The sequence below is a fragment of the Natator depressus genome, chromosome 4, assembly GCF_965152275.1.
Source record: "Natator depressus isolate rNatDep1 chromosome 4, rNatDep2.hap1, whole genome shotgun sequence".
Lineage (NCBI taxonomy): Eukaryota > Metazoa > Chordata > Testudines > Cheloniidae > Natator > Natator depressus.
In genome coordinates this window covers 92989343-93014993 of record NC_134237.1, presented here as the reverse complement: position 1 = coordinate 93014993, position 25651 = coordinate 92989343, and the positions used below count along the sequence as shown (strand labels likewise).

At 39.9% G+C, this 25651-nt stretch overlaps 1 protein-coding gene across 5 annotated transcripts in view; it reads right to left on the bottom strand.

The window, feature by feature from the left end:
- Nucleotides 1-6266: 6266 nt before the first annotated feature.
- The window catches only part of GABRG1 (gamma-aminobutyric acid type A receptor subunit gamma1), a 74139-nt gene continuing 54754 nt past the window's right edge, over nt 6267-25651 (bottom strand). Inside the window, exons 6-9 of one of the 5 annotated variants that reach the window (XM_074951477.1) lie at nt 22980-23117; nt 22512-22664; nt 19359-19570; nt 6267-10685 (exon numbers count right to left, since the gene is read on the bottom strand). In XM_074951477.1, the coding sequence (XP_074807578.1) occupies nt 10407-10685; nt 19359-19570; nt 22512-22664; nt 22980-23117 (782 nt within the window). In that variant the 3' untranslated portion in view covers nt 6267-10406. Of the gene's footprint in view, nt 10686-17463; nt 18085-19358; nt 19571-22511; nt 22665-22979; nt 23118-25651 lie in introns of those variants that run through there. The other 4 variants (XM_074951478.1, XM_074951479.1, XM_074951480.1 and 1 more) reach the window with 4 other exon arrangements.

The window sequence follows — 25651 nt, the reverse complement described above, 5'->3', positions numbered from 1 at the left end:
TTAGGCTTAAATATCAAACTTTTCCCACTGTGGACAGAGCTATCCCTGTGTAAAGCAGTGTGCACTTTTGCTCTGGAAGCACAAGCTTGCAAAAACACATCTGTCTTCATCCACATAATGGCTGCATTAAGGGTGGGAATTCACCAGTCGTACCCCTCACTGAGATCTGAATTTCAAAGATGATGTGAAGCCATTGAAGTGCTAACCTTCAAACAGGCACTTTCTTTTATAATAAAAAAAGAAAATTAAATGCAATATTCTTCCCCCCCCCCGCCAAAAAAACAACCTTAACCCCCCCTCCCTGCAACTGTAAGCCATTATGCGCCATCTATAGTTTACTGTGCAGCCCTAAATGTTGCATTAACACCTGTCATAAATATAAATGGAAGGGTAACCATCTTTCTGTATACAGTGCTATAAAATCCCTCCTGGCCAGAGGAAAAACCCTTTCACCTGTAAAGGGTTAAGAAACTAAGGTAACCATGCTTGCACCTGACCCAAAATGACCAATGAGGGGACAAGATTCTTTCAAAACTGGAGTGTGGGGGGGAACAAAGGGTTTTGTCTGTCTCTGTGATGCTTTTGCTGGGAACAGATCAGGAATGCAGCCTTACAACTCCAGTAAGGTCAGTAAGTAATCTAGGTAGAAATGTGTTAGATTTCCTTTTGTTTAAAGGCTGGTAAAATAAGCTGTGCTGGATGGAATGTATATTCCTGTTTGTGTCTTTTTGTAATTTAAGGTTTTGCCTAGAGGGATTCTCTATGTTTTGAATCTGATTACCCTGTAAGGTATTTACCATCCTGATTTTACAGAGGTGATTCTTGTACTTTTTCTTTAATTAAAATTCTTCTTTTAAGAACCTGATTGCTTTTTCATTGTTCTTAAGATCCAAGGGTTTGGGTCTATGTTCACCTGTACAAATTGGTGAGGATTCTTATCAAGCCTTCCCCAGGAAAGGGGGTGTAGGGCTTGGAGGGATATTTTGGGGGAAGACGTCTCCAAGTGGGCTCTTTCCATGTTCTTTGTTTAACACTTGGTGGTGGCAGCATACGGTTCAAGGACAAGGCAAAGTTTGTACCTTGGGGAAGTTTTTAACATAAGCTGGTAAGAATAAGCTTAGGGGGTCTTTCATGCAGGTCCCCACATTTGTACCCTAGAGTTCAGAGTGGGGAAGGAACCTTGACAACACCTTTTGTTGTATTTTCTAGAGTCTTCTTACTTGAACTGCCACATAAGTAGAGTGGATCTTTCTCCCAAAAGTTATTCCAGTGCACAGTAGTATAAGAAAATATGCCCCCAAAACATATCAGAATGTTAGTTCAGAGATTGATCTATATGTAAAAGTTGTAAACTCTCCCATCCATCCTAAAGAAAAGTGTCTCTCAATTTCTCATTTTCCTTTATACTATAGTCACTATGGTTCAAATAGGCCTGGTTTGGCCACAATTTTATTTTGTTTACTGGCTCTGAATTCCAATAGCTTAGTCACTACCTTTAATAATGTTGTCAAATATTAAAAGAGAGTGATGCTTGGACAGGATTCTTACTTGGCAAAAATACTTTATCACAACGGAGAATCACATAACATTCCATTTAATACTTGCAAGTGGTTTAGTTTTGGCACTGAGAGACCATGATCTTTTAAGAGAGATGAAACAAGTCATGGCCTAATCATATTAAAAGCTTGCTGAGATACTCTGAAGCTTTGTGTAGCTGAATATAATAGTGGCTGAATGAACACCAAAGTTATTGTTGGAATTGTACTCAACAACCCAACAGAAATGGACGTCTTAGTACAATCATAGGGAGACCAGCAAAACTGAAGCAATAGTAGGGCTGTTGGAATAGATTTTGGTATGAGTACAGGTTTACATTTACAATAGAATTATGTGTCTATACATAGACACACACACAGTACACAGGACCAGATCCTCAGCAGGTGTAAATAGACATCTCTCTATATTAGAGAGGTAACCATGTAAATTCTTGTAATTAGCAGTAAGTTACATTGTCGTTTGTTCCAACATTAAGTGCTCCACAAGAACTACCCACTTATTGTTCTACAGGAAAATCTGATGGACAGTAATGTCCAGCTGTACATCTATATATATGTTCAATAGGTACCACCAAGATATATGGGGGTAGAAAAAACCCAGCGTAAATCAACACCCTGAGTCAGACTGCATCAATATTTGTTGAGACTCCCTTTAGTTTGCTAGCTCCTGCAACACTGAACTGAGCCTCTAGGGGGCCTACCCTCTGGGACTACAGCAACAATGGCTCCAGAGCCTCTGGATAGCAGTTTCCAGCCTGCCTGGGGTCTGGGATGGGCACAGAATAGAGTAGAAACTCCTACAAAGCATACAACCAATGACAGGCTAAGATCGCTCAGTCCCTCATGGGAGGGGGCAGGCTGCCACAGAGACAAAAGGAATGGGGGGATTCATTTTGGTTTCACTTTGGGGCTGTTTGAGTTTGGAGCTGGGAGAGGAACAGTGCAACTTGGGAAGTCTATTCAATTCCCACTTCCCCCCAAAAAGGGGAACTTAACTATTGTGAGATTTAACCTGCTATCTGGGAGCACCAAGCCCTACTGAGACTAGCAAGCAAGGAGGTAGAGAATAAACCCAGTGCCAGCTAAAACCTCCACAGGGCTCCAGACCAGGAAGCCGGGAGAACACCTCACCCTATCCAGGGCAAAAGACACCATAAAAGAGAGCCCTTTCTTTTTGTGTAAGCTGGCAAATATTCACAGCGCTGCAGTACTCATCGCAGGACTTATCCTCAGCGTCCCATCTACCTGGAATAATGCTAGGGAGGGAGCTGGGCTCTGTGTACAGTTGCAAATGTAGGGAGGTGAGGAATGTGTTATATGGTTGATGTTTTAGTTAGTACTGATCCTTTGTTTTCAGCCCCAATGCAGTTCTCTCTGTTATATTGTTCTGAGTGTGGCATTTCATTGGTTGGGGCTGGTATTAGTGTACTGTGTTGGTCATGTACTGGATTATATTCCTTGTGAAGAGAGTCACAGTATTAATTATTTTCCACAGGGACAGCGCTCGCTGTGTCTCAGGCACAGAAAGGAGTTACCCCATGAGCGGAGACAGGCACTGAAAAAGAATCCAAGGCCCGCAACCCATGGGAGGAGAAAAGAGAAGCCATTCCAATTTGCAAACACCAGGAAGGAGGCCTATGCAATGCTTTGGGGAGGGAATAGTTGTTTTTTTTAAAAAAAAAACGAAAAATGAATGAAAGAAAGGACTTGTCAATTTGAAAATTAAATTGAAGTGCAGCCAGGGCACCAATGAAATACTACTTACATTATAACTCTGGGCAGGGACCTCATATGCATGTGTGCACATGCTAGCATAGTGCAGTCTCATTTCCTGATTGGGGCTTTTCGGAGTCCCCCACCCCTCAATAAAATAATGACAATGCTGAGTCTTGTCATTGCTAGGCTGCTACGGAGGTGGTTTCTTTTGTTTGCTTATTTTTTAAAATAAGTCTAAAATCAACTTAAAATTGATTAACACAACTTCAGGGACAGGGAAAACAAAGACTTCAAAGGTCAGCCTTATGAAAAAATTAAGACCTAAGAATTGGAAGATCAGTAAACACTGTAAATTTTTCAGGGCAGGAATCCTGATTTCCATTGGGCCTGATTCTGAAGCCCTTCCTCGCACTGAATAGTTTTGTTGATTCTAAAGGGACTATTTGTGGATTCAACACAAACAAGAGTATCCCAATCTAGCCCTTTATGCACAAAAGGTCTTAGCACACAATGGGCAATGTTGCAAAAAAGCCTTAAAGACTAATGTGAGACGATAAAGCCCAATTTTCAAAGTTAGGCATATGCAGACAATTGTGATTGACTTAAATATGTGAATGCCCAATATGTGAGCACAGATCAGGTATTTGCCTCTTCTCAGGGCCAGTACAAGTTTCTGCACATACCTGACTTTGAAGATCAGGGCCATAACAGGACAGCCCCAATACCTCTGTTGCCATCACATGATGGACAGAAAAAACACACCTTTACCTTCTTAGGTTCAAAGAGATCATGGCCCACAGGAGATTTGGTCTCACAACAAGGATCCCCTAATCAGTCTTCTCAAGGCAAGGGGAAGGTGGCGATGGCGGCAGCAGCAAGCATCATATTTCTGAACAGATATAAAGACTCATTCTACCATTTCCCATGCCTGAACCAACCACAAACATGAATTTTGTATATTTTAGCATAAAAATGACTAGTACTTCCACTGGTCAACATTGCAACAATCAGTTTTTCCAGCCATAATCCATAAAGCACTCTGCAACCCAAAGTGCTATCCTGACTCCTCACAACTGGAAGAATCTAAGAGTCACCTCCCAGATGTGCTGTAGAATGGCAAACCACCACACACAAGCCCTGGCCAACCAGCCTCAAGGAAAAACATTCTTCCTTGACCCCATACATGGCTGTCAACAAAAATCCAGCCCACTGACCAAGATCAGTCTGTGAAGCCAGGAAACACGTAAAAAAAAAGTAGACTTACCACTGACAGCCCTCACATTTTGGGTCCCACCTGAGTTCTCCCTCTCAGGCATATCTTCATCAATTCCTCCTTCAGCAGCTCCCTCATCTATTCTAGGCTTCCTCTCTTTATAGTACCCAGTTCTCCCCAGCTGGGCTTCATCCTTAATTAGGCCTGGCCCACCCTCCAGGTTCAAACAGGTGGGTAACTTGGCCTCTCCAGCCCACATTAACCATTTTACTATCCTTGTAGTGTAGACATACAACACAACACAATACAATGATCTCCACTCCCAATCATCTCTGAGTTTTGGCTAAACACTAATAGAAAACAATTAAGAGGTGAATGGGAGAGCAACTACTACAGAGATTGTATGAGAGGGAAACCTTACTACTGCAAGCTGACTCCTCTCCGTCTTGAGGAGAGAGTGAATAGACCTATGGATTGGTGGAAACTGTAACCCTAGTCACAGAGCAAAATTTTCCATGCCCACCAGCCATCTGCTCTGGCCACCAGATTGAAATTTCTGCCTCTCCTATTCGGCCACAGAAGAACTTGGTTTCCAAATGCTATGTTAGTTGCCCACCTAAACAATTCTGAGATCAGAGGGTTCTGGAGCGATGCTACTTTTAGATAATGGATAGAGAGCAACCCTTCTCCTCAATGTCCCTTCATCTACTGACAAGCATACCATTAGATCTAGCCAGCTAGCAGGCCTGCTACTACCCCACCTTCTCTCTCTAGTGGTTCACGTCTGGAGTGCTTTGCAGAGAGTCAGCATGGCTCACTCTCATATAGTCCAAGTTTTGTCAATCCAGCGTTACCAGACATTTGGAGATGGAACCCTAATCTGCCTCTGCAGTGGGCACTCCAAAAGCTTAGGGATTCTGTTAGTCATTTTTCCTTAAAAATGCCATGAGACTTTAAACACAGTTCACCTGGATTTTGTTATGAAACAAGTTGCTATCGATTTTATTAATAAAACCTCTCTGTGAAAACAAGGCCTAGAGCCATTTATCCATTTTATTTTTATCTACACTTTTGCTTTGATTTGACACCTAATAGTCTCTCTATAACTCTATTACACAGTGAACTGATTTTCTCTAGTGAGTCATTGAAAAATTGCATGGGCAATTTCCATGTGGTAAATTATACACTATTTTCAAAAATACATGTAACAATTTATTTACTTAGTCTGATTTTTTGTGCAGATACAGTGAATATTTTTTATGAGACAATGAGACGTGATTCATGCAATCTTCTTGGCTTAATGTAGATGGCATTAATTCTCAAGAAAGGCCCTGTAAATACCAATTGAAACAATCAGCCATAAAACAAAAATGTTTTCCACCTTAGTTTAAAATCATAATAACAATAGTATCCCTATAACAGGATATTTCACAGAAATTCACGACCAGTGGGGTTAATGCCGTTAACTCCTTCCAGCCAGTCATTAATCTCTAGAAAAAAAACCCGGGTGTTGTTTAATTATTTCTTATTTTAAATCTGGTTGGTTACAATTTTTTTTCTGATGCTATTTTAAAAACAGACAGTCAATTAACCTGCAGGGAGACTAATAGTGTCACACTGAGCACCTCTGAAAGATACTCTAAAGCTAAAAGAAGCCAAGATGATACAGTGGCCAGGAGGTTAGGGTGAAGTTTTTCAAAAGTGACCTAATTCTGTCCCATTGAAGTCAGTGGTACAGTTCCCACTGACCTCACTAAGAACAAAATTAGTCGAACGCTGAATGCTTTTGAAAATCTCAAGTTTATTAAAAGCCAGGACAGAGACCTTCCATAGCTTACAGTGCATGTACTCTGCCATGTTGATGCTTTACGTGTGCAGACCTGCCAATGTGGAACTTCTACACCTCGGTGGATTGCTTCCTTGCTATGTTTTTCAAGGTGTGTTGGAGATTTAAGCTTCTATAGAAATGAAAGCAAAGTAATACTGTCAAGTTCTGTTCTTGTATTTTAGTAACTTGTTTAATTAGCTCGTGGACAATGATTTTGCTTTCCATTGGCTGTATGCATAATCATTAGAAGCTGCATTTTTAGATGGATATCATAAAAACAGATAAAAGATTATTTTGAAAATATGACTATGCAAAGAAGAATTACAACAGTGTGCAATTTAACTTTAAACACCGATAAGGATTTTAAAAAAACACAAATTAGGCTTATTTGCAGTAAATCTGAAAATATGAATTGTGATGGTGAAGGATACAAACAAAATATCTGGTTTTATACAAATATTTAAAAAATAAATATAATCTTTTTCTGTGAGCTTTTGATACGAAAGACAGGCTAAGGGTTCACATGATGATCAAATTACAAAGCATCTTTCAAATATCAAACAAACCGTACATTAACATAACAAGTAAGCAACAGGTAATTACAGTGGCAAAACAACATTGTCGGAAGTGATTTTTTTCTTAAAAATGTTGCAACATTCCATGTCATCAGACAAGGGACTAGGCCTGTGAAGCATATTGAAAGAAATTGTGTGAAGCACAGTAATCAGAGTTCACTTTTTTTTGCTTGGTCCTGTCACTACATAAAATAAAACATTCAAACACTGAGGGTAATGAGTGAAATACAATCAAATACACAAAACCTTGCTGCAAAATAACACATTTAGCTGCATTAACTACACAATGGAGAGATGATAACTTGACTATAAAAGTATCACTTAAGGTCTTTCACAAGAAACATTTCAGAAATTTCCCAAGCCTATGAAGCACAGTTTCATGCAGTTTTCTCTATTTCCATTTTCCCACCCGTCTTCATTTATATGGCAGCTGCTCCAAAGCCCTTTGCAATCAATGAGAAAACCTCCCATCAACTTAAATATGCTTTGGATCATGTTGTTAGGGCTCAGTCATTTAAGTGCTGCCTATTGAAATCACATGTTTAAGGCCTCATTTTAGGAAAACGTCTCTATTCTTGAGACCACTTAAACACATGCATAAGTGCTTTCCTGAATCCAGGCCAAGTATTGTTCTGAACAGGGATGGACTTAAGCATGCACTTAAGTGCTATGCTGAATTGGGGCCAGAGTGCACTACTCCAAACCTCCAGATCTCACAATGGCATACTTCAGCAAATAAGCCACTCTCCATTTTATAGCTATGTGTATTTGAAAAATGATCACATCTAATCTCTGTCATTTTTCATTAAGTTCAGTTAGATGTCTTGGTATCTAGGGAGTGTTTCCATGCAGACTAGAAAGGAAACATGTAGGGCTAAACCAACACATTTATTCCATGCCAAGTTAGAGTTCACTGCATTCTCATTTCTGTTTGCACACACAGTACTATGAAAACCTGAAATGATTTCACCAGAAACAAATGAGGTACACACAAAAGTTGGTTAACAGACAGAAGCAAGTGTATTTATAAACCAAACAGCCCTAACATTCAATAGCTTTAATACTCCATTACATTGTTTCATACAAATTAGAGATGACAGACTTCTTGTCAATCCCCTGCCAATTCAGGATGTTCTCTCTTTGCTAATTCATTCACTGGAGCTGATTGGCAACTGACAACTAAATGAAATAGAAATAACTAACCGGATGTGCCAAGAGAGAGTTCCCTCTGCAACAGTGAAGTACTGATTTCCTCCTGCAAAGGGCTGAGCTTCCTAAGCTCCGAAAAGGTCTGAGCTCTGAAAAGGTCACCCAGTAAAAGAAATCTGACAATGTCAGTGGCAGTCTTTCAGATTCTCCTGATCATTTCTACATTCTATCAGCTAGATATTGAAATAAAGTTTGCATTAAACTGTGTCCATCAATACATTTTCCCCCCAGAAACACTGGGGTTTTTTTTTTTTGCCTTTGATTCTTCATTGAACTCAGAGGTCAAATGAAGTTTTCAAATTTCACATGAGTAGTTCCTCTGGCCCAGATCCTCAAAAGATGTTTAGGCTCCTAAATCCCATTGATTTCAATGGGAGTTAGGCACCTACATATTTTTGAGGATCTGGACCTCTGAATTCAGTGTCGAATATATATCAAGCCATATTGTTTCTTGTACCAGCGACTATAAGGATACAGTATGTTTCTGAGACACATCCAGAGAAGGTATGCTATTCAATAGAACTCTCGGGTCTTCCCCTTTAAAATGATAAATCTTTGTCTACTTCAAGCTATCAGTTATTTTCTTTATGCTTTGTGGAGGTATCCTCTGACACAGTGAAGTTTTCACTAAGCCCCATCTATAGTAGACAACTCCTTGTCCCATAAATCCCCTTTAAAGTATCCTCAAGGACTCTCTTGTTTGACTTTTAGTTAAGGAATTCTTCAATTACACAGCTGACTTTTGTGGGTTAGCTTACGACCAGTTTCATTGTCTATGAAAGGTCAGAAAGCAGAAAGGATTGTACTTTTCTGCAGTGAAGGCAAAATTATTGATGATGTAAAAGTGCTAATTAATTTAGCCAGCAAACAAGCAGTGAGCTCAGTCTGGAAAGTCCACCACTTGCACAATATCCACTAATGTCAATGGGACATCTGAGTGAGGAGGGGGTGTATGACAGGGTCCTATGCTTTTTAGGGATGTGTCGCACCATGGAGAATTACTTGAAATGCATAATTATTTTTCTTTCTCAACACCACACATTTCCAATTAAACATACAATTGTTACAATAGCCATTATGAAACAATTCATATTACAAGTGTACTAAAACTGCTGCTTTTTAGTGTTGGCTCCGAAGGAGACACACAGAGACAAACAGAATCAATAGAAGCACTACCATTTTGGATTAACCAGTAAACAATATGGGTTTCTGATGAAATGAAGGCGGCCATGCCCTTTGCTCTGAGGGCTGGAGTTGGAAAGTAATGCCTCTGAATGTCATGTGGCAGTGGCAGAATTTGGGAGAACAATAGCTGGCCCCAAGTCCTACAAACTCTACTGAGCACAATGGTTTTTACAACTATGGGTAGTCCATTTAAATGAATGAGACTAGTTGGGGGAAGGGAGCAGGAAAGAGGAAGGAGAAGCACCATGTTCAGGGCCAGATCCTGATCTGGTTTAAAGTGGAATAGTTCTGGTGAAATCAGTAGAGCTGCACCAATTTACACTAGTTAAGAATCTCTGCAGGATTTTGCCCTTTTTTCGGAACCCTAGGAAACTACCAATAGCTAAGTAATGATGGGAAAAGTACAAGCATAAACTTAAGCACAAAACTTATGTGATGGTCAGGATCACACCAGTTCAGAATTACTATTACCTTCGTATAACCTGTCAGTTTCATGCTGCTTTCATTAAGTGCTAATTAAGTGCATTCAGGTTTACACATACTTGTAACCAGTATTATGCAGAGGACAAATGGTTAAATGGACCAGAGGAATATTCCATGCCAACCTCTTTAAAATAGGAATTTATAAAAGTTCAGGTGTATTTTATTTTTAAAAGTCACTCTGTGGTAGAAAAGGTAGATATGAGAATGATTCAGTAACAGTGGCGCTAAACCTGTTTTATTAAGGCTTTGTTAACTTTGGTGTAAGAGATGCTACAATGTTTAGCTGTTATTCCATTTAAAAACAAAACTTAAAAGTTATGAAGAGGTGCCTGATTCAGCCATTTAACCACTGGTTTCTCTGCATTTTTGTTAGAGCTGGAAAAAAGAAAGAATTTCAGAAAAAGTATTTTGAAAGTTTCGCCCCTAATTTCAAAAGTTAAAAATTATCTATATAATTGATTAATTAGAGATGGAAAAGTGTGAAAATGTCATTCTATTTCCTTTCATTTTTTCAAGAATTTCAATTTTCATGCGAATTTCAGAAATTTTGAGCAGCTCTAATTCTATATTGTTCACTGAGGTACATTAAACAGTATCGGTGTTAACTTATCCCTTTTCTGAGTTTGTCAAACCTCTGGAATTTATAGGTAAAGGTAGCCAATCCAGTAAACGAGATTGAACAAGGCAAAGGCTGTTGGAAAGAAGATTCGAGAATAGGAGTCGATTTTGGCAACACGGATGTGTATTCTTCCTTCTCTCCAGGAACCTGTGCGGCAGTCTTCAAAACAACAAAAAAAGCTGGTGCAGTCTTTGCCTTCGAGGCACTCATATCCATAATCCTGGTCACGCTGTTGGAGGTGATTAATGTTGTTAATTGCTATTAATGTTGATCCAGGACGGACAGCAATTGCAGACGATTTCTAAAGAACAATATGTTGGTTATAGTCAGAGAGAAAAAAATAACCCTTATGTTTCCCTGGGCGATGTCCAACTACAAATATTTTACAGTACAATACACAGAATTTCATGTTTGAAGAAATCAATTTTGGAAACTTTTCCAGTTATGAAACATTTTATATAATTAACTGATGAGGCCGAAGGATCATGAATATTTTCCACATGGTGCAATGCACAGTGGATTGTTCTGTGAGGCAGGAATAAATAGGTTACACAGACAGAGTTAGGTGACCCATCTATAAAGCGCAAAGAACATTTTGGAACACAGTTGCAGCCTGAAACTTGGGTCACAAACTTGTTCACAAGCAGGATAAGAACACTACTACCATAGAAAATAGTGGATTCTCCATCTATTAATGTCTTCAGATCAAGCCTGGATGCCTTTCCGGAAGATATACTTTAGCCAAATAAGTTATTAGGCTCAATACAGTGGTACCTGTATGAAAGTTTAATGGCCTTTATACACAGGAGGTCAGACTAAATGATCTAATGGTCTCTTCTGGAATTAAAGTTGGTGAATGGTAGACCCAGGCAGTTAGGAACCAAGAGCCAAATTCTTCCCCAGCAGAACTCTATTCAAGTCAGTGAAATTGAACCAGTGATTAATATGGCACCATGTGTTAACTGTGTTGAATGGACATGTGCCGCACAGAAAGGCAACCTTGCTACAACCTGGTAAAATATGTTATGTAGATAATCTCATCAGCTAAGTGATGGAAGCCCTATCACCTGATATTATATAATAATAAAGTAAATAATAAATAATGGACTACACAAAGGATGTTCTGTTCTACTGTCCTGAATTTTCTTCTTCTTACTCACACTATTTACTTACTCTTTCCTCCTTCTACTAGTCTCCTTTTTTTCATGTTATTTCTCACCTTCAGTCCCCTGGTTCCTTTCCCCATCATTCCTCTATCACGTGTTTTCCCACTCTTCTTCATTCCCTAGTCTGTCCTCTTTCCAACCTCAACCCCACACTCCTCATTTGTCCTCTTGTTCACTCTCCTTGTTTCTTCCAACCTCAGATTTGGTGTCTCCTTCCGCATTTTTAGGCAGAAAAAAAATGGTGATCCTTCATATTATCCCTATATAATGCTCATATGTGTTCCCTTTCCTCTTCCAGCACTTTGATTTAGCACCTTGGTATACTGAACAGGAATGAGGCAGAAAGCAATGGAAAGAAATACATTTAGAAGATAGACCAAGAGAGCACAAATTTGCAATGAAAGCATTTATATCCCTAGTACCTGAAAATATGGAAGGGAACCTCTCTGAAAGATTTGTGGGTGCACGTGGTGGGGGCAAGCAAACAAACATACAAGATGGCCAATAACAGACATGGGAAGCAAAGTCATTTGGGACCTTGCACTTTTGGGGTGCTGTTTCACCACTTACAAGGCTCTACCTTGAACATTGTGTAGGTCTCCGATTCCTTGCTAAGAGAGTGATTTGTGCCAGTGCATCCTTGCAGCCAGTAATCTCCTAGAGTTGGTACTGAAGTGGTACAATGGCCAGCAGTCACTGGCACTGTCCAAAGCCTCCAGAAACATTATTTAAATAATGTATTTTAATATTTTATATCAACTTTATCATAAGCACCGGCCATTTTGCAGATACTGCTATTTCTCATTTCTGGACAGGAGCTAATTATTATCCTGAAGAAATTAATTGTCTCCAATTTTGTGAAAATACAATAATAACTATATTAGCAATCAACATTTAGAGGTTTCTCCCCGCATTTCAATTATACAAATAAGGTTTGTTTTTAAATGAGAAATAAAAGCTGCAGTTCAACTTTAATGTTTATTACTACTGTGATACAAGAGGGCCAGGGAGCAGTGGGAGAGTGCTAGAGGGGAAATATATAAGCTCAAGGCTAATTAAGGCGTGGTTCCCTGTAGACTACGGAAGGTGGCTGCAGGTTAATTGGAGCACCTGCAGTCAATTAAGGTCCTGTTAGGAACCTAATAAAACCCCCTGCTTCAGGCAGACAGGGGAGGAGGAAGGTGAGAGGACTGGAGCTTGCAGGTGTGCTGTGAGACTTGGAAAATCAGAGAAGTGAAGTAAAGGGGACCCTGCCCCAATAGGGGAGGGAGACTCCCTTCCCCAGCATCTAAGGACTGCAGGTACCCCACCCAAGGGGGAAGAGGGTAAGAATGCACAGGAGTTGAGAGGGGGCTGGGGCTCAGAATAAGGAGCAAACCCAGACCCCCCCACTGCTTCCCTCCTTTACCACCTTCCTGGGCCACTAGTGGGGCTATTGATGCCCCAAGAACAGGGGAAAGGGGTGGCATCTTAGCTCCCTGCCAAGAAAAGTGCAGGACCCACCAGACTAACATTGGCCATCTTATCACACTATTTTAAACCAATAAGTAGAAAGATACAGGGCCTGATTCATTATAGGGCTACCCTGGTTTTGCACCAACCTGACTCCATTGGTTTCAGTGGTGTAAAATTTGAGGAACAGTGGTGAGGGCTGCATAAAGGGTGCAGTGGGGGGTGAGGTCTCTAAACTTTGTCATGAGGAAAATAACCAAAACCACTTCTTTCAGCTTTTACTTCTATGGAATGTACAGAAATAAAATGCTTTTTTCAGAAGCTTTTTTCTTTTAACTGACTACTCATTCTTGCCAGCAAATTAAAGATGTATGGGCTGGATGAATGGACTATAAAGTGACTAGAAAGCTGGCTAGATCGTTGGGCTCAACAGGTAATGATCAATGGCTCCATATCTAGTTGGCAGCTGGTATAAAGCAGAGTGCCCCAAGGGTCAGTCCTGGGGCTGGTTTTGTTCAATATCTTTATTAATAATCTGGAGGATGGTGTGGATTGCACCCTTAGCAAGTTTACAGATGACACTAAACTAGGAGTGGTAGATATACTGGAGGGTAGGGATAGGATACAGAGGGACCCAGACAAATTAGAGGATTGGGCCAAAAGAAATCTGAGGTTCAACAAGGCCAAGTGCAGAGTCCTGCACTTAAGAAGGAAGAATCCCATGCACTGCTACAGACTAGGGACCGAGTGGCTAGGCAGCAGTTCTGCAGAAAAGGACCTAGGGGTTACAGCGGACGAGCAGCTGGATATGAGTCAACAGTGTGCCCTTGTTGCCAAGAAGGCCAATGGCATTTTGGGATGTATAAGTAGGAGCATTGCCAGCAGATCGAGGGACGAGATCATTCCCCTCTATTCGGCATTGGTGAGGCCTCATCTGGAGTACTGTGTCCCGTTTTGGGCCCCACACTACAAGAAGGATGTGGAAAAATTGGAAAGAGTCCAGCGGAGGGCAACAAAAATGATTAGGGGTCTGGAGCACATGATTTATGAGGAGAAGCTGAGGGAACTGGGATTATTTAGTCTGCAGAAGAGAAGAATGAGGGGGGATTTGATAGCTGCTTTCAACTACCTGAAAGGGGGTTCCAAAGAGGATGGATCTAGACTGTTCTCAGTGGTACCAGATGACAGAATGATGAGTAATGGTCTCAAGTTGCAGTGGGGAAGGTTTAAGTTGGATATTAGGAAAAACATTTTCATTAGGAGGGTGGTGAAGCACTGGAATGGGTTACCTAGGGAGGTGGTGGAATCTCCTTCCTTAGAGGTTTTTAAGGTCAGGCTTGACAAAGCCCTGACTGGGATGATTTAGTTGGGGATTAGGTCCTGCTTTGAGCAGGGGGTTGGACTAGATGACCTCCTGAGGTCCCTTCCAACCCTGATATTCTATGAAATAATTCAAAAATGTATTAAAGTGTTAAGCAGCAGAAGCACAAAACTGTCAGAACAGTAGAACTAAAATTCATTTGCAAATTTAACACCATTAATTTGGGCTTGAATAGAGACCAGGAGTTGCTGGCTCATTACAGAAGCAGCTTTGCCTCTCCTGGAATTGACACCTCATTTATTCTTGGGAGTGGGCTACATCCACCCTGATCGAATTGGCCCTGTCAGCACTGGTTCTCCACTTGTGAGGTAACTTCCTTCTCTTCATGTGTCAGTATATTTATGTCTGCATCTGTAACTTTCACTCCATGCATCTGAAGAAGTGAGGTTTTTATCCACGAAAGCTTATGCTCAAACAAATCTGTTAGTCTTTAAAGTGCCACCGGACTCCTTGTTTTGTGGTCAGAACAGTGTATACCTTTCCACATTCAATAATCTTGTTAATTAATTATGGCCTCACAGCACCTCTGTAAGACAGTTAAGTATTATTATACCCACATTATAAAAGGGAAAATTTAGGCCCAGAGCTGTCAAGTCATTTATCCAAGATGGCACAGCTATTCAGTGCCAGAGGTGTCCTGACTATTTGTGTAAAAAGATACCCAAGAATCTTGAAACTACCCAAAGCAAGGGTTTCAGATGCTCTGTTGAGCAGTTCTAATTCTATCCAGTAAAGGAACACACACATAACTTACCCAAACAGTTACAATATGTAATGGCTTGATACTTTTATTTTTAGGCAAGAATAAAAGGGTATCTGAAGCATGTCTAGGTCCCTTGCTCCGAGATTTTCTTGCTCATAAAGTTCAAATTTTGTAGGAGAAGAGGTTATGGTTTAAGCATGTCAATAAGTGAAAGATGGAACAGCAGAAGAAGCACATGGATTTAAGAGAGTGGAAGAGGTATGTCCCACCGTTAGGAGCAAGATACAGTTTAATCTGTGTCTAGCCTGGAAGATATAATGGCAGCACATGTCCACCAGGGTAAGTGCCATTTACAAAAAATAGTGTGCACAACCTAAAACGCTCCTTTTGCTCCAGTATATGACTGAGACAGCCACAGCAAAGAACACAACATATGGAAGAATCAGGCTGTACAACCACTACTGGTCTTTCTCTCCTTAGGCCAGCAAAGCATTGAGAATGCTGGAGATGCGATGTCCTCAAACTCATTCAGGAGATGGAGAAGGAATGAGAGACCTGAGTCACACAACCGTGATCAGTCTGGTCGTGAGAATGTTCCACCAATGGACTCAAAGAAGTGAATGACAATAATTGGAATGTTGCATAGCACAGAGTTTCAAAGGAGGGAGAATCACTGGGGACAACAGAAAAGAAAACATAGCATAAGGGAAAAAAGAAATAGCTTGAGAATGAGAAAGGGGAGAGAAAAGAGCAGAAAAGCTCAGAATAAAAGAAAACCGTAAAAAGAAAAAAGTAAACATTAAAATCTAGAGCTAAGGAAAGGCCAGATCCTTAGCTGGTGTAAATCAGCACGTACGTTTCCCAGACCTGAAGAAGAACTCAGTGTAAGCTGGAAAGCTTGTCTCTCTCATCAGCAGAAATTAGTCTAATAAAAGATATTCTCACCACCTTGTCTCACTAATCCTGGGACCGACACAGTAAGAACAACACTGCATACACGTTGCTGCTTGAAATTTCCCTACTGTGTCTTTTGTGTAATATGCATCCATCTGATACATAACAAGGAATTTTTTAAATATGGAACTTTGTTACTCAGCCTATTTACCACATCCTGGGAAATTTTTAACTTCATGAATATTATACTTTCAGAAAGCCATTTACCAATTCACTGTTGCTAAGACAATAACTCTTCATTCAAACTCCTTTATTCAGGGAAATATGTTTTCAGCTCCATATATTGTAGTAATCTTGCTGTTGTGAGAATATACAGACAAGATGTATACATCTTAACTAAAGATTATTTATTTTTGCTTATTTATATGCCATGGTTATATATTTATATATTGCATAATGATATCTTGCATATTAATATTTTATTATGTTTACCCTTTTGGGATTATTAAATGTGTATTATGTTCACTGAAGGGAAAAAGTAACCTCTTTTTTATAATGACTCAGATAACTTTTCTCTGGGCATGAAAATTAACTTAGCCCTACAACCATCACTGAAAGGGCTATGTGAATACTAACCAATGAAGTAAAATGCTGTTGATGGACTCACCTCCTGCCCCTGCATGTTAGTAAGTATTCTGTAGAATAAACACAGTTCTAATCAGCTGCAAAATCTTGCCCTTTGATAAAATGCTATATTATCAGCATCTTCTTGGAGTAAACTCCAGGAGTAGTAATCTCTTACTAAATACCCACCTGGAAATAGACTCCTATAAGCCATCTTTCTAGAACAAGTATGAATGAAAACTTTTCATAAAGAATTAAACTGATTTTTTTTTAATTAAATTGGTTTTAAAATAGTACACCCATAATCAGAAGGAAAAAAAGGAATTAATAGAGAACTTGAAGAAAGGCAGTTGGAGAAACATCAGGGTTTGTAACTGTATGGCTTCTCTGTAATTAAATAGATTGCTAGTTTAATTGTTCTATTTGGAATTAGAAAACTCACTGCATTTAAACAATGTCACTGAGAAAAAACTATATTTTTCATTAGATTGGTATTTTATAACTAATACATGAAATTAAAAAATTATTCCTCTATTTTCAGATTAATCACTTAGCAAATATGAGCTCTCAGATATTTTTAGTTTGCTATAAACAGGTTTGAAGAAATCTGGATGAACAGATGTATGCATTTCTCAGACCATAAGAAACAAAGCACATTTATAAAGGAAAACACATAACTAAATAGTGTTCTAGATATTGTATCATTGGTTCTCATCTTAGATAAATCTCTAGCTACACATTCAGTAATTGATTCTATGTATGCCTCACCAATACTGTATATTTTATATTGCTTTAGGTGCTGTAAGTCTTGTATCATTTGGCAGAATATCACAGAAATGCTTAGTTTATAAAAGCAAATTCAGTAAAGTCTGGGTAAAGTAAAGGGAATTCTATATCAATGCACCTCCGTTACTTTAATGGATATTGGTCAGCCGCTATTTCAAAAGAGATGTTTAGATATTTTGACTCTGATATTAGAAGACATTTAATACTAATAAAAGGTTGTTATGGAAAAAATATATAAAATTAACCAACTCTTTTTCCCATAGGCTGGGAAAGAAGAGATTCTTATTACTTCTATTATTAAAATACATGGGATGCATTCAGCCCCACTGGTGACGGAGGCAGATTAGCTAGGTTAAAGTGAAGGGCAGTTTCTCTTCCTTAGGTAGGCAGCATTCCCCCAGAGCTCCCTTTCCTCCTCGGTACGTTGAGAGCTTCCCTTTCTGTTTCAGTCTACTGTGACCAGTAGACACATATTGCAGTGACCGCCCTGGAGTCATGCCCTAAAAGTGAAGCTCAGACACACCATCACCTGCAGCCTCTATCTTTGTCACCATCCATCAATTAAGCTTAGGCTCACCTTCCATCTGTGACTGCATGTCCTCCTACCAGTTCGGTCGAAGAGATCCCAAGCCTTCCTTTCCCCTGCTGCTCCCATGGCTCCCTGATTGGGCTGGACTGCCCTAGAATCATGGGGCTGCAAAGGTGACTTAAAATTACATTCCCCCTCACTCCATCCTAAACCTATCCCAAACACAGTTCAGCCACATTAGAGAACCTGATCTTAACAGCAATGTTCACCTACAATACCTAGAAACTTTTTTTCTTTGATCTGGTCACGAAAGGATGCTCTGTCATTCTCTGATTTCCTCAAGCTGGAGGAAAAAAGCAGGAGGTGTCAGTCACCTGTGCAGTGGTATTGCCACCACGCTGTACCTTCTTCTAATTCAATGATTTGGAAGGGGGCTTTGCAGCAAGGTAGCTTTGGGGCATTTTCCTGCCTCTTCCTTGTCCTCCTGCCAGGTTTCCCAAAGAAAGTGGTGATCAAGCTTCAATTATTATGAAATAAGGCTATTTCAGTTTGTGTTTCAATGCACAAGATATTCAATGCCTTTATCTCAATGTTTTGTAAATGTAAAGTTTAGTTTGAAGTATTTTTCCTCTTTGCTAGTATTAGATTCTTTGAAAAGTATACTGAACAGCTTTTATATATTAGAAGACACGCTTCATTAATATTTGTTCCTGTACTTCTGCTGTGTGGAGCTTCACACTCAACAAATCTCAGACTTTAATACCAGGGTGTTGATTCAATTAAAAAAAATCCTTGAATGAGGCTATGGAATTTGCTTTTCACAAAAGCAAGGAATAAAGAATTCTGGCTGAAGTTGAATATAATGTTTTCTATGCAAGTGTCCTCATAACCTCAATCCATCTACAACACCTCTGCTTCTGCAGTATTGTGCCCTGATCCTGGGACTAGATGTGTTAGCATGGACCCTGCACACATGCTGAATCTTCAGTGGGATTCATCACTCAGTGGGTTACTGGGTCTGCAGTAGTGGATCCTGATGAAGCACTGGGTTTCTCCACTGAAGCCATGAAAAATTATGTTCAATGCTTTTTGGCTTAACTTATATCCACTAGAGAGTAGGATGAGCCTACATTCATGTTCATTTGTGCCATTATCAGGAAATGAATCCAAGGGTGAAAGGCTGTCATGTTAACTACCTTTGACTGTTAGCCTCGCAGTTTGCCAGCTAGCCTCTTAAACGTTCCCTTTAGATTGCAAGCTTCTTGGGGCAGGGACTATCTTTTTGTTCAGTGTTTATACAGCACCTAGCACAATGGGTTCCTGGTCCATGACTAGACTCCCAGGTGTTATGATAATACAAATAAAAAAATAACTTTTTGTAAAAAATAAAATACAGACATTACAACTGAGCAGGCTTTTCCCAAATTGCTTAAACTTACAGCTGGCTTGTGTTTTGATGACTTCTCTTTCTCTTTGTTCCCTTTTTTGTTGCTGGTGAAGTAATGCAAGGTGCCATATTCCATCAAGGCAGCAAACACAAAAATGAAGCAAACTGAAACAAAAAGGTCCATTGCTGTCACATATGAAACCTTGGGGAGAGATTTCCTAGCAATTGTACTTAGTGTTGTCATAGTCAATACTGTAGTAATACCTGTTCAAAAACAGAAACAAAGGGAGGTATTTCAATAAGTGATCCTACAGACAGATTTAGTTGTGAAGCATTTAATTTATTCCCTTTAGTACCAAAGCAATCAAACTGGCCCAGTGTTCCCCAATACTACAATCGGATCTGAGCAAACTGACTCTTCCACCTACACACAGCCTACTGACTTTCATAAGGCTCCACGTGAGCACAAATATATGTGCCAGCACAAGAGTCCATCCCCATGGATCCAATGGCAAGACCGGGGCTATAGAGAGCGAGATGATTTTAGCCTCGGTTCAAATCCTCTCTGTTCTCCCACACACTGCAGAGTTAAATAAATTGTAAAGGACTGTTAAATTTTCAACATTTTATACAGCGTAACGTTATTCAGATTTTAAATATTTTTAAAATGTGAATAAGGAACAAATGTTACTATCTAGGAAAAAGGTGCACTACTTAACCATCGATTCTTCAGAAGAAAGGGTTAACTGGGTGAAATGTAGTGGCCCTTGATATACAGGAGGTCAGACTGGATGATCTAATGATCCCTTCTGGCCTTCATCTCTATGAAAGTTCTAATTCCTAGAAGAGGCATTCCACTTAAGACTTGCTGCTCAGCCTTTGACATATGAACCAATCACACAGAAGAGCTGGCTTTAGTAACTATATATTCAAAATCTGCACCAAATCACACTTCATTAATGTAATACAACAATTTTGTATTATATTTTCTGCTTCATGATTAACTTTAGAATGCAAGGGCTACTCCAATTTCACATTGGCACACCTGACAATGCAGATAAGTATCTAGTGGGATTTTCAAAAATGCCTACCTCCCAGTAGGTGTTTTTTAAAAAACCCATTAGGCGCCTATGTGCATCTTTAGGTGCCTTCAAAAATCTGAATCACTGTGCTTTGGAAAGGCACAATTTCTGCCAAGGTTCTGCCATACGTGTGGGTGGGGTGAGCAGTCAGCTCCATCCATTAGCAAGTCCCCCTCTTCAGTGCACCATTCCTACTGCAACGGGCAGTGGGTAAGGGATGGGCATGGTCTTGTACCCTCCCACTGTTCTAGTTTCAGAGTCCTGTTCCATAGGGGAGGACGGAACAGTAGCAAACGTTCCCAGTGTTCCTCACAATGAAAGCAGTAGAGACGTTGCTATTGTGAAGCTATGGAATGGCTGCTCACAAGTGGAGATGGGGTAGGGACAAGAGGTGTCTGGATTGCTCCTCTGTCCCCAAGGATGCAACACAGTTTCCTCATAGTTCAGCCCTTTAATGATCGAAATAAACTTTAGCACAGGAGCTTTGTTTGTCAAATAGAGTTAAAGTGCGGTTATACTCAGAAGAGTAACTCTAAAAAAACAGCATGGTGGGGTATTCTGGTTTGTGTCTCTCCCCCGCCCCAATGATTTCATATCAAATTAGCTCCATTTACAAGTAAAATCTTTGACCACCACCACCACACCACTCCATCTGCCAGTCACCAAAATCATCCTGGGATCTGACAGTCAACCAGGGTTCTTTACTGCTTACACATCAGTCAACAGTAACTAACCCAACTGGCATGAGTTATAGTGCAGTACTATAAACCTCTATGACATACCTGAAACACATTTTAGTTGGAACAGCATTACTGTTGCTGATATGAGAGCTGGAAAAATACTAGCTTGATTGTCATATCCTAGGGTAAGTTTTCAGGGCTGGCAGTTTAGAAGAAACACCTTGTAAAGTGAACAAATTGAATATGCAGTTGGCAAGAGACAATGAATCGGGAACATAGGATGCCATATTTACATTCTCTTTTCAGACTGTGCCCACGCTGAGGTTTAAATACTATACTTTAGAGGTAATTTATATAGATTCTAAATATCATGAGACATGTCAAATCATTAGGTTTTAAACTCTATTCACTAACATTTTATGGAACTTTTTGTTAATTAAATAGCATAGAACTAAGTGAAAAAATTCATCACTTTTTAAAAAAATCTAGATCTTCTGTGTTCTTCCTGTACATTAATGCTGTCAGTAAACTCCTGTTACTCATACTTCAGTAGGTAAATAGTAGTATATTGAATAATGATATTTCTTTGTAACCAAATTTGCAAGTGTTCTCCTACAGAGTGAAAGTATTTATTCTGATAAACCAGTACTTCTGAAGAGAGCATAAATAACTGCAACATGTTAACAAGAGTAAATATGGTTTCTTTAGTACCACTAAAATTAGAAACTGTTTTGGCTACTACTATTCTTAAACTGATTTAATTAAATGAGCTCGGATGAGTGCCTTAACCAAATGTTAAAACAGAGCCAATATTGAAAGGCTATAATATATTTAGACTAGTAGTCTCAAATCTGCTCCGTGACATGGAGCACAGCAAAACCATGGAAATAACAGAAATGGGGCTTAATTCTGCTCTCACAAAAGTTTAACTCCGTCATTAATTTCAGTTGAGTTACTCCCAATTTGTCCAGGCGTGAGAGGAGAATCAGGCATATGTAGACAGGAATAACTGTTATGTTTAAGGGTCCTTCCCCTTCTGCATACAGAAAAGGGTGACTTGCTCTCTGAGAAAGAAGCCAGAGAACAGAAAACTTGTGGTCCCAGGCCAATAAAGACACAGATACATTAAAAACTAGTATTAGTTAATCTTCCTGGATTAACTGCCCCTGTGTTCTGCAACTCTCACTGCAGCAAAATCATGCCTCTCAGCCTAATCATTGACCACGCTGCCCTCATGCTGGATGATAAGAAGAGAATATATAGAAAACTCCTCTATGTGCACAGCTACAGATGCAGGGGGGTTGGATCAAGATTCCCTGAGGATTTTCAGTCTCTGCTGTGGTGTCCCCTGGTGCAAGCCCAGAATCATAATTTTAAAGCCATGGATATTTTTGATTATTTTATTTCTCTCTGAAGATTTTTATGCATGGGGAACATACATACCTAATGATGTCCTTGCAGGCACAGCGTCTTTATTAATCCAAAATGAGACCCATGAAAGAACAACTGTTAGTATACAAGGAATGTATGTCTGAATAGTAAAGTATCCCATACGTCTGCTCAGATCAAAGAAGATTGTCATGATAATATAGTCCCCTACGAGGAAAAAGCCCACAATTCTAATTAGACATTGCAAGTGGTTTTCTATCCCATAATTTTTGGTATTCTTGTTCCAAATACATACCATGTTGTAAAATTTACAATGGGAAACATAATGTACTTTCCTTTTAAACAAAGCTGCCAAAGGACTTTTATCCATTAAAACAGGTCAGCTGCAATTCTGTTTTGCCCTAGACATTAGTAGCACACACAACAACTAAATGGTTCCTTGCACAATTTAGGCAAAGAATGAAAGTGCGTAGGCTGCTAATCCTCTAAATGCATGCAAGAAAACATCAGATTTTTCCGTACCAGACAGAGTATGAGAAATTTCAGTTGTATTTCGTAACCCTACAAATGCAAACTGGTACAATCTCCAGTATTTGGGATCTGCGACTGCAACAGAGGTTTTCTTCCATTTGTATTCAATTTCATTTCTGGGGTATCCATCTAGAACAAAGTAGACCAAACCAAGTATTCATTCACAGTATACAGCAAAGAATGCTTTCACTTGTGATCTCTGAAATTAGATACAACCCAAATAACTGGGTCAGAAAACAACTGCTCCATAACATACCTGATGTACTATTAAGCTTTAGCCTGCAAATGTCTCAGTTTTAAGTGTGGCTAAATGTACTACCGACCAAAATGATAGAGAATACAGACATTTAAGGAAAATGTATGTCTCAAATTAATAATGCAATATTCAAATATGAAAAAGTTTAGCTTGTACTGATTCTGTTTCTTTAGAATGATAGTTTAATGTAATACAACAGAGGGGCATAATTTGAGAAGCATATTTAAAGCTTAAATGTGGTAGCTACTTTTATTTATTTCATACTTAATTTGCTTTAAAAGGTATAAATGCTTTTGGAAACTTATTTGCCTTTCCATGCTGGATATTTGGGACCTGATTCAGAACTGCGTTAATCCAGTTTTAGGTGCACTAGGCCAATTCAATCTTTCAGAAGACAGAGGTTATGTCTACACTACAAATGCTACAGTGGCACAGCTGCAGCTGCGTAGATATTTGCTACAACAGAAGGGTTTTTCGACTGCTATAATAAATCTACCCATCCTCCCTCAAGTGGCAGTAGCTAGGTCCATGGAAGTTTAGGTCACCTTAACTACATCTCTCAGCGGTGTGACTTTTTCACACCCCCGTGCAGCATAGCTAGGTCAACCTAAGTTTTAGATGTAGAACAGGCCTGAGCTGTGAAAGCATGTTTAGTTGAAGTATTTAAGAAGCAAACATTAAGCAATAATATTCATTTAAGAAGTTTCATTGTAGTTACATTCATCTCCTATTACACTGTACATTAAGGAATAAATTGTTTAGATGTGTTCAGTGTTTTATTTTACCAATGGTAGCACAATGTCCTTGGGAACAAATTAATTTTATATGCTTAACAGAGTTTATACTAAAGGGGATAATCCTGTAAGTTAGTAATTCTTACTCATAAAAACTAGTCCCACTGAAAGCAATATGCAAACGTATAAAAGATACCATTCCTCTGGAATCAGAGGCCTGCAGCTGGCTGGCTGATTTGCTCCACCTGCTGCACCTAATAAAGTACTGGAACTTAATTCTCTGACCCTTATAAAAGAAGGCAGCAGGAAATGGAGAGGTGGGACTGCAGCACCCACCAGAAAGCTGAGTGGCTGGGGTGGTGCTCCCAATGGACTGTTACTGGAGCTACTATGGAGAAAAATTGCTCCAAATGGACAGAAGGGAGGGTCTGAGGTAAGAGCAAGGAAACTTTAGTTACTGAAGTTACTGGCAGGAAGGACTGGCATGAAGGGACTCCTCAGCCTGCACAGACTTTTGAGGGAAGAGTCTGCAAGGTTTTGCTTTTGTTTGTTAAGAAGGCTTAGATAAAATGACTAACTGTACTAGAAACTGCTTCCCAGGATTCCCTGAGAGAGCTCAGACAGAATTAACCCAGGGAGTGAGTGAGTGAGTGACTCAGCAAGAACAATGCTGGTAGGAGGAGGGTGCTTTAAGACAGGCCCCAATTCGTTTACAAGTAGAGCCCAAACAGGGGCCTGACCTGAACCCCTTCCATCAAGAAGGGCTATGGAGAAGATACTCCAAATAATGGTGAATCAACAGCATGCAGAGAATGAAAGGAAGTTCCAGATGGCACTTCTGGCCACCCAGTGATGCCTGCAGGAAGCCCAGCTGGCGGAGCATGAGTGGAACAGACTTATCAAAATCCAGAGGCTTATCAAAAGAAATTTCAGCCAGAGCCATTTCTTAAAGGAGCATGCCCCCAGGCAAGTAGCTCCACAGCTTTAGGACTCCGCTACCTGATCGCTAACCCCAGAGACAAAGACTGTGGCGGAGCTTATGGACAATGCTGTCCTACAACAATACCTGGGTTTGACAGTTTTACCCGACATCCATTCAGAAATCACTAGAGACAACTGAAAGGTTTTTGGAGGCCAAATTGCCTAGGAGTAGGAAATCCAGTCCCCCTGAGGGCCGGCCACTCTTTAGAACAGTTTCAAGGGACAATAACCTGCCAAACCACCGAGGCTCATAGTACTAGTCTGCCCTGAGCGAATGAAACTTTATGCTCATCACAGGCACACCAGGAATAGGGGCTCCAAAGTCCCAGACTTTCAAGGGACCACCACAAGAAGGGCCTGATATGTTATCATTCTGGGCAACCTAGGCAGAGCCAAAGGGAATTCCCTGTGATGGAATATGACTTTTTAGGATGCCTCTTTGGCCAAGCAGGTGAGACTCCAAACCAACCATTACGACTGACCCCAAGGCTTTTCATGGTCCCTATAAAAATAGGGACAAACAGAGTGGAGGGATTTATAGACTTGTGGTGTGGACAAACTCTACTTCAAAGGGACTTAGTCTCACCCAAAGCCCTGGATCCAGAGTGATCCATCTGAATTTCCTGCATTCATGGAGAAATCTGTACATACCCAATGGCCTCATTTGTTTTGCAGTTAGCAGATCAGTCAGG